This window comes from Capronia epimyces, assembly GCF_000585565.1.
Source record: "Capronia epimyces CBS 606.96 chromosome Unknown aczIQ-supercont1.1, whole genome shotgun sequence".
Lineage (NCBI taxonomy): Eukaryota > Fungi > Ascomycota > Eurotiomycetes > Chaetothyriales > Herpotrichiellaceae > Capronia > Capronia epimyces.
In genome coordinates, this window is record NW_006912904.1 from 4,097,705 (window position 1) to 4,111,410 (window position 13,706).

Consider the following 13,706-nt stretch of genomic DNA (forward strand, 5'->3'; position numbering starts at 1 on the left):
ATTCCGATCCAAAAATGAGGAATATCATGGTTCGATTACCTGAACGCCACGCAGCATGACCATTTTACCCTCGAGACGTGTGCTTGGATCCTGTCTAATTTCCACCTCGACTACAGTGCTTCGACCACAGTGCCTCGACCACAGTGCCCGGCCGTTCGTTTCGTTTCTGGTCGTTCTTCCGGCCTTCCCGCTTCGCTTCCACGTCGGTAAGTCTGCTCATCTTGTTTCCACGTTACCATGATGAACACACCACTCTTCCATGCTAAGTATGAAGGTCCTCTGGGTCTAATGCTTAAGTCTGTGTATTCATTTTTCATCTTTCGACTGAGTTCAGCAATATCTCGAATGAACCCGACTGTCTTGTGATGGAATGGTCGCTGACAGTCTGTATGAGTGACAGATTTCGTTTATCCCCAGGTGTCTTGTAGCTAGGAACTAGAATCGTCTATGATTTCCAATCTATGTTGTGTGTCTTCGTTTCCATCTAGTGAAATTCCAAAAATAATATTCTATCTTACCATCTGTGGATTCATAAATGATGTTCTATCTTGCCATCTAGTGGATTCATAATTGATATTCTATCTTGCATCGAGTGCATTCATAAACGATAGTCCATCTCGCCATCGAGTGCATTCATCAATGATATTCTATCTTGCCATCGAGTGGATTCAATAAAGTGATGCTGAAAATTCCCCTGCGTCGAGTCAAGTCAACTCCTGCACTGTGCACGATTCGATACTTCCCATTGCATCGAGCCAACTCAGGTACATCCATAGGTACATACATAACTAGCGGACTTTCTGGACGCATCACGATTGAGATTGAGATTGAGATTGATATTCCGCCAACTTGGCATCGTCCCAACTGTCGGGCTCATCAGTATCTGTCTAGACGACGACGACTACGTCATCGCGAGAAAGAAAGGGCAGCTCTCACCTGAGAAACAAGCCGGACAGTTCGTTGCCAGCCCTGACGGCCAGCTCTGCAATGACATGGCCCGGCTTTTCCGGCGGCAACAACTTGCCGTCCCTTTTGGCACCGATGAATTTGGCTTGGTCCTGTTCGTCCATGTTCTGGAGATATTTCTCTCGAATATCGACTTGCATTGCAGTGTCGACCACGCCCGGCCGGACGGAGACGGCAATCACATCCGGTTCTTCGTTCTTCAGCGTCATGGCCAAGTGGTTGATGGCCGCTTTGGACGCGCCGTAGGCGCCCCAGGACGAATAGGCGTTCGACGCGGCTCCCGAGGATGTGAAGACGATGCGACCTTTGGTGGTGCGAAGTAAGGGCAGAGCCGATCGGACCTGTGTAGATGGATTCATATGAAGTGATCAGCCCGGAACAACTCTTGCAAACTGTGACGACGCGCTGACGCCCCGATATGTACAGTACCGACAGCACCCACAGCACCAACAGCAGGCCGCCGTCGGCCGTGGCCGTCATGACAAGGCGGAAAGTAAAGGGACAGTAGAATAGAATTAAACCAAGACCAAGACCAAGACCAAGACCAAGATGAAGATGAAGCGAGGAGACGGAGACAGAGACGGACAGGAGATGGAGATAGAAACAAAGATCAAACTCACCAACGCCACATAACTCGACACATTGATCCTAAACGTGCGCTCCCACTCGTCGACCGCCGTGTCCACGATGCGCAAACTCGCGCCCAGCGTGCCATGGTTGAGAACCAGCGCGTCCAGCCGTCCGACCAAGTCGATGTCGCGCAGAACGTGCTCGACGTATTCCAAATCAGCCATGTCCCCGGGCCGGGTGATGACGCGGTCGGGATTGTTGGCCGCCAGCTCGTTCAGCACGTCGACCTTGCGCCCCGCCAGGATGAGCAGGTGCTGGGCGGGCGAGGCGAGCAGATGGTTGGCGACGGCTAGGCCGATGCCGGCGGTGGCGCCGGTGACGAGGATGGTGCGCGACGACGGGTTTTGCGCCTAGAGATGGAAGAAGGACATGGCGTCAAGTCAGAAATGGAAGAAGCACATGGCATCAAGGTCAGAAACGGAAGAAGCATCATTGCATCAAAGTCAGAAGAGGTACAATCGTTGACCGAACATGTACGGTTACGGTCCAACAGGAAGTGTATCGTATCCGTAGATGTGGTGTACAGCAGGTGTAAGATGTACATGTAGCTTGTCCAGTACGTACCCGATGCTTCTCAATGAAATCCGACGACGGGCCGGAATGGGCTCGGGCTCCGGCAGCTGGGGATGCAGACATGTCGATGGTCGAGGAGGGGATATGAAGTGAGGCCGGGATGGACCGAAGATGGACAGTGGGAATATTTCTTAGTATTGAGCGTGGCAGTCAAGTAGTAATAGGAGCGAGGGAGTGGCTTAGGAGGCTGTTGAGGTACGCAGGATAGAGCACTAACCCTAACCCTAACCCTAACCCTAACCCTACGGCGGACGGAGTTACGGAGTTACGGACCTGCCGGGTGAGATGTTGACAGCCAGACACATAGTCCACCCTCCTTGTATAACACTGCAAGTCACCACGTCTCTGCGCGTCTAACATATCTACCATGTATAGCCTCGCAAGCACTCCTGGAAGGCCGCTCTAGGCATTGGTAGTGGTCGGAAAAGAAAAAGAAAACCGAGTCTAGGATGAACCAGCCTGAATGATACGAAATATATATGTATCTCTAGCAGCCTGTTCCTTCTTCCTTCTTCCAATACGCTCATCCAATGTCATCGGTTCTCACCGTGGGTCGTAAGGGGAATCGTGTCTGACAATATACACCTCAGCTGCCAGGACGGCACACCCAACCGCCATGGCGATGCCGATGATGGGCAGATTCGAGCCGGCAAATTCGAGACGGCCGACGTGGATGTGCTTTCTCTCAAGGATGTCTCTCCACAATAGACCAGCCAGCGAGGCGCTAAAGGCCATGCTGTATGCGCCGTAGTTGACCCCCAGCGCCATGCTGTACACCGTGGCCCAGAACGTCCGGTCGGAAATGTAGGTGCCGTTCACGCGGTGGATGTCTTGCCATGCCTGGATGATGCGCGACAACAGGATGGTGCTACCAATGTTCGTGCCTGCAAACTGGTCACGCAAATCACGCGTTAGCTGGTCCAGTTTATCTCACAGAGAGTCAAATCCAGCAAGCTTCAAACTCACATTGCAAAGGATGACTGAGAGAAAGCCCATGCCACCGATGCTGCCGATCGTGCCCGTCTTGGTGACCCAATGATCCCAGCCGTGGGCGAATACGGGCACCCATCCCTTGGTGACCAACCCCTGCACGAGGACAAACATGGACAAAGCGAAAGGCACCAGCATGAATGGCAGGTGTGTCATCACCGTTACAACCGTGGGGAATGTCTCATGTGACCAATGATACGCATCCTTGACAACCGAGACAAGAGTCGCCCGGGGATGCGTTGGATGCGTTGGTCTGCCCGCCACCTGAGGCTCAGAGATGCTCATGTGGGTGGGGGGCACCGTGCTCGACGAATCTCCACACATGAGCTTAACCACCTCACCCGCGGTGTCGATCGGGCTGAGCACTGGTCGGATACGCTGTGACTTTTCATCGCCTGGGACGAGCTTCGGTGTCGAAGAGTCGTGTAGAGACGAGGACGCAGAGACTAGACTGCTGCCATTCTCCGAGATACCATGTTCGGGTGATAAAATTGTAAGGTGGTCGAGAAATGGTGATGTTGAACTGGCGCCATTGTTGGCCGCAAGCGCAATCTTCTGGCCATGATCGCGGCCGCGATCATGGCCACCATTGATGGCATGAATCTCGCTAGATGTTCCAGTTTTGGATGAATGGCTTGGTGGCTCGCCTTGGGTAGGTGCTTCAACCCACTCCTCTTGCCTGACATTCGCTTCCTTCGCCAGCTCGTGCTCATCACTAAGCGGCGGCTCGGCGGAAGTAGGTTCAGCCTCCGGAGGTTCCTCGCGAGATTCCCTGCGCTTCTTACGTTTGAAGAAATCAGAGATAAAGTCATGGCAGAGCATGATAAACGCGGCTGGCAATGTCACCCAGAAGACAGGATGCTGGCCCTGGCTCTGGTCAACAGCATTAAGCACCAGAAGGGTGACTAGGGTGACGGCCATGATGACAGCTCCGAACCACGCGCCTTCTTTGTCTAGGTTAGGGTTCATGATCTGGGCGATCATGTAAATCCTGCTTTGTTCAGCATCCATGGCCGAATACTCTTCTTCCTCCGAGTTGCCCCTAGTGCGAGGCATGTTGGGGTTACGGGGCTGGCCTCTGCACTGAGCAGGAAGCTCGCGGAACTCGCGGATCTCAATCGACAGCGGGATAAGGCGTTCATCGGCGAAGACGACGTACAGCAGGAATGGAAATACCACGATGGCCGTGACAACGACGGGCACAATCATGTTGGCGCTGTAGGTGATGAATTTAATCTTGAATGCTCCAGCCAGTACAAGGTTGGTCGGATTGGAGGAAACGAGGATGGCGGAGGCAGTGTTTGCCACGGCGAACTGACTGACTATCCACGCCCTTGGGTGCATAATGTTACCGGAGACCCGCGTCAAGTAAGCGAGAAAGGCCGTGCCCGATAGGATGATGGGGTCGTTGCCGATGCAGGTTCCCAGGCCGAAAAAGAAGGCATACAGGTAACCGAAGAGCTCGTGCCCGTAATTGCCGCTTTTCTGGCCACCGTATTTCTGGGCCACCTTGAAAGCCAAGTACCTGATCAAACCGGAGGCGTCAATCGAAATAGCGATGTAGGCCAATGTGAGGAAAAACAGCATGATGTCCACCGGTGAGATGTTGTTGGCTCCGATTGTGCCGTCATGCACCTCTGCTCGACCTATGGCGGAAATGGAAAGCAGGAAGAGGTCGGCTACCAAAGGCGCCGTTACAAAGTTCATGTGGAACTTCAGCCAGACGAAATAACCCACTTTGCCGGCCTCGTCATCCTCGTCACCGTGGAGAAGTTTCTCCTGTCTCGGCGATATCACACGCCAGGTACTGAGGATATCAAGAACAGCGTTTGCAAGCCATCGAGGCACACATATCGGGATGTGATAGGGGAAAAGAACCGTCAAATCTGCACAGGTCGAGAAGGTCAATCGCATGAACTGCATCTTTCATCAACCACTTACTGGTGAGGACAAAAACGACGAGCGTGACGATGGAACGCCATGTTTTGATCTGACCGGTATCGAGATCCTGTAGCATTTTGATCACATGCAGCGTCGCGACAGACGCTCGACACACCCAAATCTGCTTGCTTGGTGCGTGTCTCAGGAGGGGGACTTTGTAAGCTCGAAGGGGCGCAGAACGTGGATTATCTGGACGTCGAAGGAAGCCGGCCCGATTCAGACATGACTGCTCGACAACTATTTGAGGAGGCCAACGGGAGATGTGGAAGGAAAGGTAAAGCTGAAGCCGGCTCTTGTCAGGAAATCGGCTGGAAAAGAAGCCAACCTGAGCCCGACGATAAGGCCCAGGTCAGTGGCGAAAAGGAATCGAAGGAAGTTGACAAGGCAGACTGGGTGTGGGTAAGCTGCCCGGTCGCAAGCTCGTCCCGGCCCCTGGCGCAGGGCGGGCTGAGGGGCCGTGTGCCCCATGAACCCCGTAGTGGTGATGCACATGCGTTCACTGTCAGCATGATCTGGACCAGACAAGGTGGAAAACGATCAGGCAAACGCAACTGGTAACGGGACAGCGACTGGGCAGGCATCATGTCCCATCAATCATTTGCGGCCATGCGGCCAATGGAGAATATGCCCTCGCCTTGCAAGAAGAATACCCCGCCGCCCGCATGCGTGGGCGCAGTCTAGCACTAGCAGGCTGCGCTAGGTCAACCTTGACCACGGGAAGTCGCCTTCACCGCCTGTTGAAGGGAGAGCTGCCGGGTACTTTTGACGACCGGCCTGGACGCAGGGATAGAGGACCAAGATTGTGGCGGGGTGGAAGACAGAATACAAGCACAGACACAGATAGTAGAGGCAGAGGCAGCACACTGCGAAGATGCGGTGCTGGCTGCGGTGCGGTGGTACAGCTCTGTCTGCCAGTCCGCAGTCTGCCTTCTGCCGCCGTCCCTCCAAAATCCCAATTGGGTTTGGGCCAGGCAACCGCCAACTAAACTGCAACTCAGGCTGCAACCGTCAACTTTAACCGCCAATCACAGAAACCGGTCAGCGGCGCCAAGGCAGACTTAGCCAGGACGAGGCTAGCGCAGTAGTTTATCGGGACCTGACTGCCAGTGACGTCGCAAGTACCGCTGCACCGCTGCACCGTAGCATCTGCTCCTGCTCCTGCTCCTGCATTGTGTTGCTTCTGGTAGGTGGCAGGCATCAACAGGCATCCTCAGGCATCCTCGGGTGCGCACACCACACACCACAACCTGTCACCACCCCTGCGAATGTTGCAATCATGCTCCCACGCCCTGGCACGCCTGAACATGAGCCGCAGATGGTTGCACCACCACCAACCACCAACCACCACGGATATCCGGTGCCATGCTGCCATGCTGGTCGTTGCAGTACTTCAGCCTCACTCAGCAAGCCCACATTCCGAGGTGCTTCCCGTCCCTAGCTCCCCAGACCATGCCTGACTCTGGCCAAGTACGGGTGTCATGTACATGTACTCCGTACCCAGCTATACATCTAGCCAAGTCGCAACCTTAGATCCTTTTCTTCTCCATCATTGAGCCCACCCTCCACCCTCCTCCCACACCCCGTTTTGGAAAGAGGTCATGCCCGCACTTTCTCCAGCCTTGCTGGGGGCCACTCTAGCTGGCCGAGAGGCCATGGCCACCACCGCGAACACTACCAACGAAGCTCTCCATGTTGTATGTGCATGGCCACTGTCTGGTCAGTATGGACCAGGCTCGAGGGCCCTGTGAGTCCTGCCCTTCATCTCGAAAGACGTCCCCGCGAAAGCGTTACGCGGAAACGGAAGAACACACTGCTGACATGCCCCTCTATATCGGTAGATATTACGCCCTCATTACAGCCTGCGTGTTCGCTCAAACGGTGGACTGGCTCAGGGATGCATGCGTGGCAGCTGCGTTGCTTTTTCCAGCTGTCGCCGCCATACACGGCATCGTACTCGCGGCCGTACATGTCGATGGCAAGTCCCAACCGCCGATTCCGCAGAGACCCTCCCTACTGACACCTCTCTACCCCAGGCGCCCTCGATATGGACGTCTACGGAGCATTCCAGCTATGTTCGGTCGGTGTCCTGGCCGCACCAGTGACAGCCAGGATGTCTCATACGTACTCCCATGCTACCGGTTCAAATATCATCTTCTTTTGGACCGGCCTCATTCTTGCAGGTGAGCGCGGCCCTCTTGGTCTATGACCAGTTCTGATACACTGCGTCGCCAGGACTATTGAGCTTGACGGTCGAGTTCTTCCGCACTGATGCCTCCGACTGTCTGCACGATGATTCTGGCGGCCCAATCTCCCCCAGCGCTAGCAAATTCCAGTACAACAGCCAGTGCGGCCTCACCTGCACGATCGAACTAGGCCCGCACTCCCCGCTGCGAGGGGGCTCGGCTAATAACATCTATGTGATACCTGCTCCAGACAGGCTCACCTTTGGCACGGCCGTTCTCCTCGCATCTGCCTGCTGCATCCCCGCCATCCTTTCGCTGATCTCCATGTGGAACAAGGTCTTGGAGATCAATGGGAAGAATCGCTTCAGTGATCGAAACAAGGAAGATGAGCTTGACGAGCCGATCTCTGGCACCAACGGTGCCACTCTGAAGAAGATGAGGGCAATCAACAGCGCAATCAGCCGGTTTCTGGAGGCCGTGCAGATCCCCATGACGGGTGCTGCAGTACTAGCTATCGTCATTACGGGTGAGAGGAACTTCTTTAGTCCTCAGGTCCTGTACCAGACCGAGCCTATCGCCAGTATCGGTAAGTGATTGCCATTGTTCCTCGTTGCCGTAGCTGGCTGACCAATCCCCTGCTGGGTTCAGGCCAGTGGGCCCCGATTGCCGGCACCGCACTCGCCGTTTTGGGCTCGCTGTACGTCGTTCTGGCCGTAAAATGGCAGGCTGTCAAGTGTGAAGCGGACCCAAAAGCTCCCGTGAAACAATGCACATGCGGGACCGAAGGACACGGCCTTGGCCTGTTTCCAAGTCTCTCCATTACGACCGCCGCTGGGAACGCCCCAGTCCTACACCGCGGTCCTTCAGATGGTGATGGGAGTGCCTTGGCGCAGCCTGTGCGTAGCGCTGATGAGCCTCCTTTGGACCAAGATCCGCAAAACGACGTTCTGGAAGGACAGGATGCGGGGAACAGACTGAAAGTAGCCAACGCTTTGAACAAGATTGTCCGTTACATCGGCACAGCCTCACACGACCGATCAGATGTCTGGGAGTGGAGGAATGGACTCGCGGGAGGCTACCCCCTCACTCCAGGGGAAGAGTTTTTAGATGCCGGAAGAGTTCGGAAAATCATAAAGCACGACAGTCAGGGCCGGAGAGCCGACGGGAGCGTTTCTCCCATGCATCGCGCGCAGTCTCCGAGCCCACGGAGCTTGAACGGCAGCATGACTTCCAGAAATGGTCTTGAAGGTAGCTCGACGACGCCCAGAGGAGCCTCGCCTCAATCGCCACAATCTCCGGACGGGGTGCTACCTATCTTATCGCCTACGACATCTCCAACAACGGAACCTGGGACAGTGTCGACGGGACGAACTTTGTCCGAGTCGACCGTAACTAGGCCCCATCAGCGACGGGACACGCTTCAGGTGCCACCGACGAGCTTTCACAGTCCTACGCGGGAGACCTATTCCGGCCCCTCGAGCGCGAATATGCCTGAGGGGCAGACTTCACCCACTATCGTGATCTCGCCCTCCCTCGACACACGCTTCCCTGCAGATGGAATGTTTGGCGAGCCACGAACACTGCCTTGATTCTAGGCGCAATGATCGACGCCATTCTGGTCCATTTTTGAGGCCACCTGAACCATGCATCATCGTTGGTCCCAAAGACTCGTTCCATCTCGTCATGGCCGAATTAAAAATATATGGTGTTCATCACAGAACGGACTTGAGCGAATGGGAGGTATAGAAGTGCAACCAAGGGAGAAAAGGATACCGGGTTTTACACCGTAGCCCTCCTCGGGGGGCTACCAACCAGCTAACTAGCTGTCCCTTCTGCGGCTAGCTGTCCCTTCTGCGGACGTTGATGGGTACTTGTGAGGCAGGCCAACACCGCTCCCCGTACAGGTTGACACTCGGCGTGGGAAAAGAGGCCGAGGTCAACAGCCGGGTTCAGCCCATAACCATGCAGAAGCCTTCCAGCAGTCATTTCAACGTTGCAGGAAGCACCAAGGTGTTGAGTAACGCCGTGAACGTCTCAGACAATGGCAGGCTCGTCTCCGTCAGAGGGGTGTCGAATGAGATACTTGACAGCTTCGCACGGGTACTCCTGACTACTCTAGTGCTTTCCCGGCCATAGGCTCAGGAAGGACGCGGCCGAGCGAAGTGCCACAGCCACACTAAGACCGATCTCAGACAGAGAACCTCTTAAGTTGGGGGGAACCAGCTTGGAGGCAGCAGTGGGGAACCCCAGAGTCAACCACATAGCGAAGCGCGGGGAAGACAAACAAACGGGGTCACCAGAGGCGAGGGGCGACCACTTCGGACTTGGATCCCACGGGCTGGTCAAGGAGCGGGAACAATGATAATGAATTGATGTTCCTAACCAAACCAGAGGCAGTGGGAGTCCTGGTTCAGCTGATGCCGTGTAGCCGTGTAACTCCTGTTTGTGGTTTGTTGTGATACCAAGTAGACTGACTGTTGACTCTTGGGTTAAATATAAATTGGTCGTTTTGTTTGTTTGAAGCGGAACTCCGAAGACGCCTTGGGTCCAGTCTTAGACCAGCAGAGCACCCTGAACCCTGTTTCCCGTGCCGTTCACAGTGATATCTACTGATCAGTGCTGTACTGTACATCCAAGTCGCCGGGGTGGTATCAGGCCAGACTTCATTTCTCCATTCTCGTCGATTACTTTTCTTCCTTAGGTATTCATTGACCTCATCCCCCATCCCCATCCCATCCTGGAAACCACTACCACTACCACTACCACTACCACAGTGGACCTTGCTTGGGGTTGGCAAACATCCCATCCCATCCCATCCCGCCCACCGGGCACCCCTGGGTATTTGGGATGGCGGAACAAGAGTTCGGCCGTGAGAGTGACCGTGAGAGCGACCATGACCGTGACAGCAAACGCGAAGGTCAGCCGGCGCTTGAAGGTCAACCCGAACGACAAGCCGAACACGAAGCCGAACACGAAGATGAAGGTGAAAGTCGACCCGAACACGAAGGTCAAGGTACACGGCAACAGCAACAGCAACAGAAACCCGAACATGTCGACGTATTGATTTGCGGCGCCGGCAGTGCCGGGCTCTGCGCGGCCCTCTGGCTCGCCATCTACGGCATCCGCAGCGTCAAGATCCTCGAGCGGCGCGCGGGCCCCTTAACCATGGGCCAGGCGGACGGTGTGCAGTGCCGCACGGTCGAGGTGTTCGAGTCGTTTGGCCTCGCTGAGGAGGTGTTGCGTGAGGCGTATCATGTGTTGGAAGTGGCGTTTTGGGCACCGGGACCGGCACCGGACGACACGACCAGGACCAGGACCAACACCGCATACGAAGGAATCAATCAAGACCCGACCAACACCGCCCACGAAGGAATCAATCAAGACCCGACCAGAACCACCACCACAACCACAACCACAACCACACTCCGCCGCACCAGCCGCGCCGCAGACACACAGCCCGGCCTGAGTCATTTGCCCCATGTGATTCTCAACCAGGCCCGCATCAATGGGCTCATGCTCGACAAGATGCGCGGGCTGGGTGGGCACGACGTCGCCTACGGATATACTGTCAAGAGTGTGGCTGTGGATGTGGATGTGGACGCGGACACAAACATAGACACAAACATAGACACAAACATTGACACAGATACACACAACACACTCGCAACCTCGGAGTCGGATCCCACTGCCTACCCCTGCTCCGTGGTCGCGGAGAAAGATGGCCAGGAGGAGCTATTCAGGGCGAAATATGTCTTGGTGAGTACCCTACGGACGTACTTCTTATTTTATCAATCAAGGTCCTCTGGGTAGAAAGGCCCTAGGGATGTCCTGTTTCTTGTAGATTCAGATTCCCATTCCCATTCCCATTCATCAATGACCTCACTCTTTGCTGGTCCGTCAAGGGGTAGGGCCTTGTCTGTCCTATTCGGTATTTACTTTCTCCTCATCAAGTTTGGTAATATGAGATATGACATGATCTTGAGCGGCTGGCATGTGAGTGTGAGAGAAAGAGAGAGACAGACATACGCACACACAAACACACAAAGGGAGAGAGATACATACTCAGAGAGACACACACTCAGAGAGTAAGTGAGTGAGTGAGAGAGAGAGAGAGAGAGAGTGTGTGTGTGTGTGTGTGTGCGTGTGTGTGAGTGAGACTGTCAAATGAAGGCTAAGATGTTCTATCAATGGGTCACAGGGGCAGCGCATGCTATATAGTATAGTATAACCAGCGTCTCTGGTTAGAGGGCAAGGCTGAGAATGCCCAAGTTTTACAGAAACGATGGCTAACTCCTAACTCCCAGGGCTGCGACGGTGCTCACAGTATGGTGCGCAAATCCCTCGGATTCAAAATGGTCGGCGACACGACGGACGCAGTCTGGGCAGTCATGGACGTCTACGCTCGAACCAACTTCCCCGACATACGGCGGAAAGCGACGATCCACTCGCACGCCGGCACGGTGCTGGTGATCCCGCGCGAAGGCGGTTCCCTGGTACGGCTGTACATCGAATTCCCTGCGGGCACCACGGTCGAGTCGATCCAACTGAGCGACGTGCACGCGAAGGCGGGCCAGATCTTCGCGCCGTTCGAGTTGGACATTGCCCAAACGGCCTGGTGGTCGTGCTACTGCATCGGCCAGCGGCTGGCCGACCGCTTCAGCCTGCTCAACCGTGTCTTCCTGACCGGCGATGCCTTCCACACCCACTCGCCCAAGGCCGGCCAAGGCATGAACGTCAGTCTGCAGGACGGGTATAACATCGGCTGGAAACTGGGCATGGTGTTGAAGGCCGGCAATGATCAAGACCAAGACCAAACCCAAACCCAAGCCCAAGCCCGCTCCTGTTCCCGCGCCCACGCCCGCGCCCGCGCTCGTCCCAATCGCTTGTTGTCCACCTACACTCTCGAGCGCGGCAGGACCGCCGCCGACCTGATCGACTTCGACCGCTGGTTCACCAAATTGTTTTCCAGGAAGACCAGTGTCGGCAATCACCATCATCAGCCTGGGACTGGGACTGGGACTGTCGCTGACACTAACGCTGTCGCTGTCACTGACGATGTCGCTGGCACTGGCACTGGCACTCGCACTGGCACTCGCACTGTCGCTGACGCTGATGCTGACGCGGACAAAGGTACTGAACCAGAACATGATGGTGAGACCGCCTGGACCCCCGAGCAGTTCAGCCAACACTTCATCCGAGCTGGCCGCTACACTGCCGGGCTGACGGCCAAGTATGAGGATTCCAGCATCACGTCCTGCGCGACCAGCAAGCAGGAGCTGGCCCAGAACATCCTGGTCGGCATGCGCTTCCCCAGCGCCCAGGTCGTGCGGTTCTGTGACGCCAAAGCCATGCCGCTGGTCCAGGCGCTGCGGGCAGACGGCCGTTGGCGCCTGGTGTTCTTCGCCGGCACCATTGGGCATCCTCATACTCTTCCCAGGCTGCAGAAGGTGAGTGGTGAGCTGTCCCGGGGTCAGATCCAGATAGAAGATATAATATATCCTCTCACATCGCATCCCATCCAATCCCATCCCATCCCATCCCATCCCATCCCATCCCATCCCATCCCATCCCATCCCATCCCATTCGACGTGATCTGATCTGGTCCGTGGGCAGTGGCAGTCCCATGGATATCCTGTATCCTGTATATGTACAGAGTACATCTCGGCTAACGCGCACACGTGCCTACATCTGTAGATGGCCAACTATCTCGATTCTCCCGCAGGCCCCGTGCGGAGGTATACGCCGTCGTCCTCCGACGTCGACAGCTTTCTCGAGCCCATCGTGGTCTTGGCCGGCGAAAGGGTCAAACTCGAGCAGGAGGACATCCCCCTGTTCTTCTGGCCGGTCACAGGAAAGTGGAAGATGCGAGGTAAGAAAGAATACCGTTGACCGTTGCAATTCGATTGACACCACACCATTGATCGATGCTGATCCGTTCATGCTTGGGTCCAGATTTGCATAAGATATTCATTGATGACGAGAGCTACAATTCCGGCCACGGCCACGCCTATGAAAAGTACGCCATCGACCCGGAAATCGGGGCCACTGTCATCGTACGACCAGATCAATGTATGTCGAGATCCCGCTGACCAGCCTGAGAGCAATCGTCATCTGCATTTGCTGCCACATCATACTGACCGCTTCTGCGTTTCATAGATGTGTCGAAAGTTCTCTCCATCGACGATACACTAGGCATCGGAGAGCTCTTTGACCAGTTCATGGTGCCGGAAGTGCAAAATAGATCTCTGTGATCCGGTGGGAGCAGGACTTGAAGCTGGAGAAAAGGCCTTCCCTCGACCTGTGCGACGGACAGCGTCAGAGCCCCGCCCGTTGTCGAGCTCGAAGCACCGCCAGCAGGAAAGAATCATTTGCGCTTAGCCTCCCGCTCAAGGCGCACGCAACCCTTGAAGTGAGAGATCACTT

The 13,706-nt window shown here is 55.4% G+C and overlaps 4 protein-coding genes across 4 annotated transcripts; 2 read left to right on the forward strand and 2 right to left on the reverse strand.

Annotated features, from left to right (window-relative positions):
* Positions 1-932: 932 nt before the first annotated feature.
* On the reverse strand, positions 933-2,232 carry A1O3_01480 (uncharacterized protein; the record flags this gene model as incomplete). The annotated part of the gene is made up of 3 exons (XM_007731624.1): positions 933-1,307; positions 1,587-1,946; positions 2,161-2,232. The coding sequence occupies 3 exons, from the start codon at positions 2,230-2,232 to the stop codon at positions 933-935; spliced, it is 807 nt and encodes a 268-aa protein (XP_007729814.1).
* Positions 2,233-2,712: 480 nt separating this feature from the next.
* On the reverse strand, positions 2,713-5,176 carry A1O3_01481 (uncharacterized protein; the record flags this gene model as incomplete). The annotated part of the gene is made up of 3 exons (XM_007731625.1): positions 2,713-3,060; positions 3,136-5,045; positions 5,101-5,176. The coding sequence occupies 3 exons, from the start codon at positions 5,174-5,176 to the stop codon at positions 2,713-2,715; spliced, it is 2,334 nt and encodes a 777-aa protein (XP_007729815.1).
* A 1,522-nt stretch (positions 5,177-6,698) lies between these two features.
* A1O3_01482 (uncharacterized protein) lies at positions 6,699-8,872 on the forward strand (the record flags this gene model as incomplete). Its single annotated transcript, XM_007731626.1, has 4 exons — positions 6,699-6,816; positions 7,134-7,280; positions 7,333-7,869; positions 7,932-8,872. The coding sequence occupies 4 exons, from the start codon at positions 6,699-6,701 to the stop codon at positions 8,870-8,872; spliced, it is 1,743 nt and encodes a 580-aa protein (XP_007729816.1).
* A 1,258-nt stretch (positions 8,873-10,130) lies between these two features.
* A1O3_01483 (uncharacterized protein) lies at positions 10,131-13,534 on the forward strand (the record flags this gene model as incomplete). Its single annotated transcript, XM_007731627.1, has 5 exons — positions 10,131-11,039; positions 11,588-12,730; positions 12,978-13,152; positions 13,236-13,352; positions 13,440-13,534. The coding sequence occupies 5 exons, from the start codon at positions 10,131-10,133 to the stop codon at positions 13,532-13,534; spliced, it is 2,439 nt and encodes an 812-aa protein (XP_007729817.1).
* Positions 13,535-13,706: the final 172 nt, after the last annotated feature.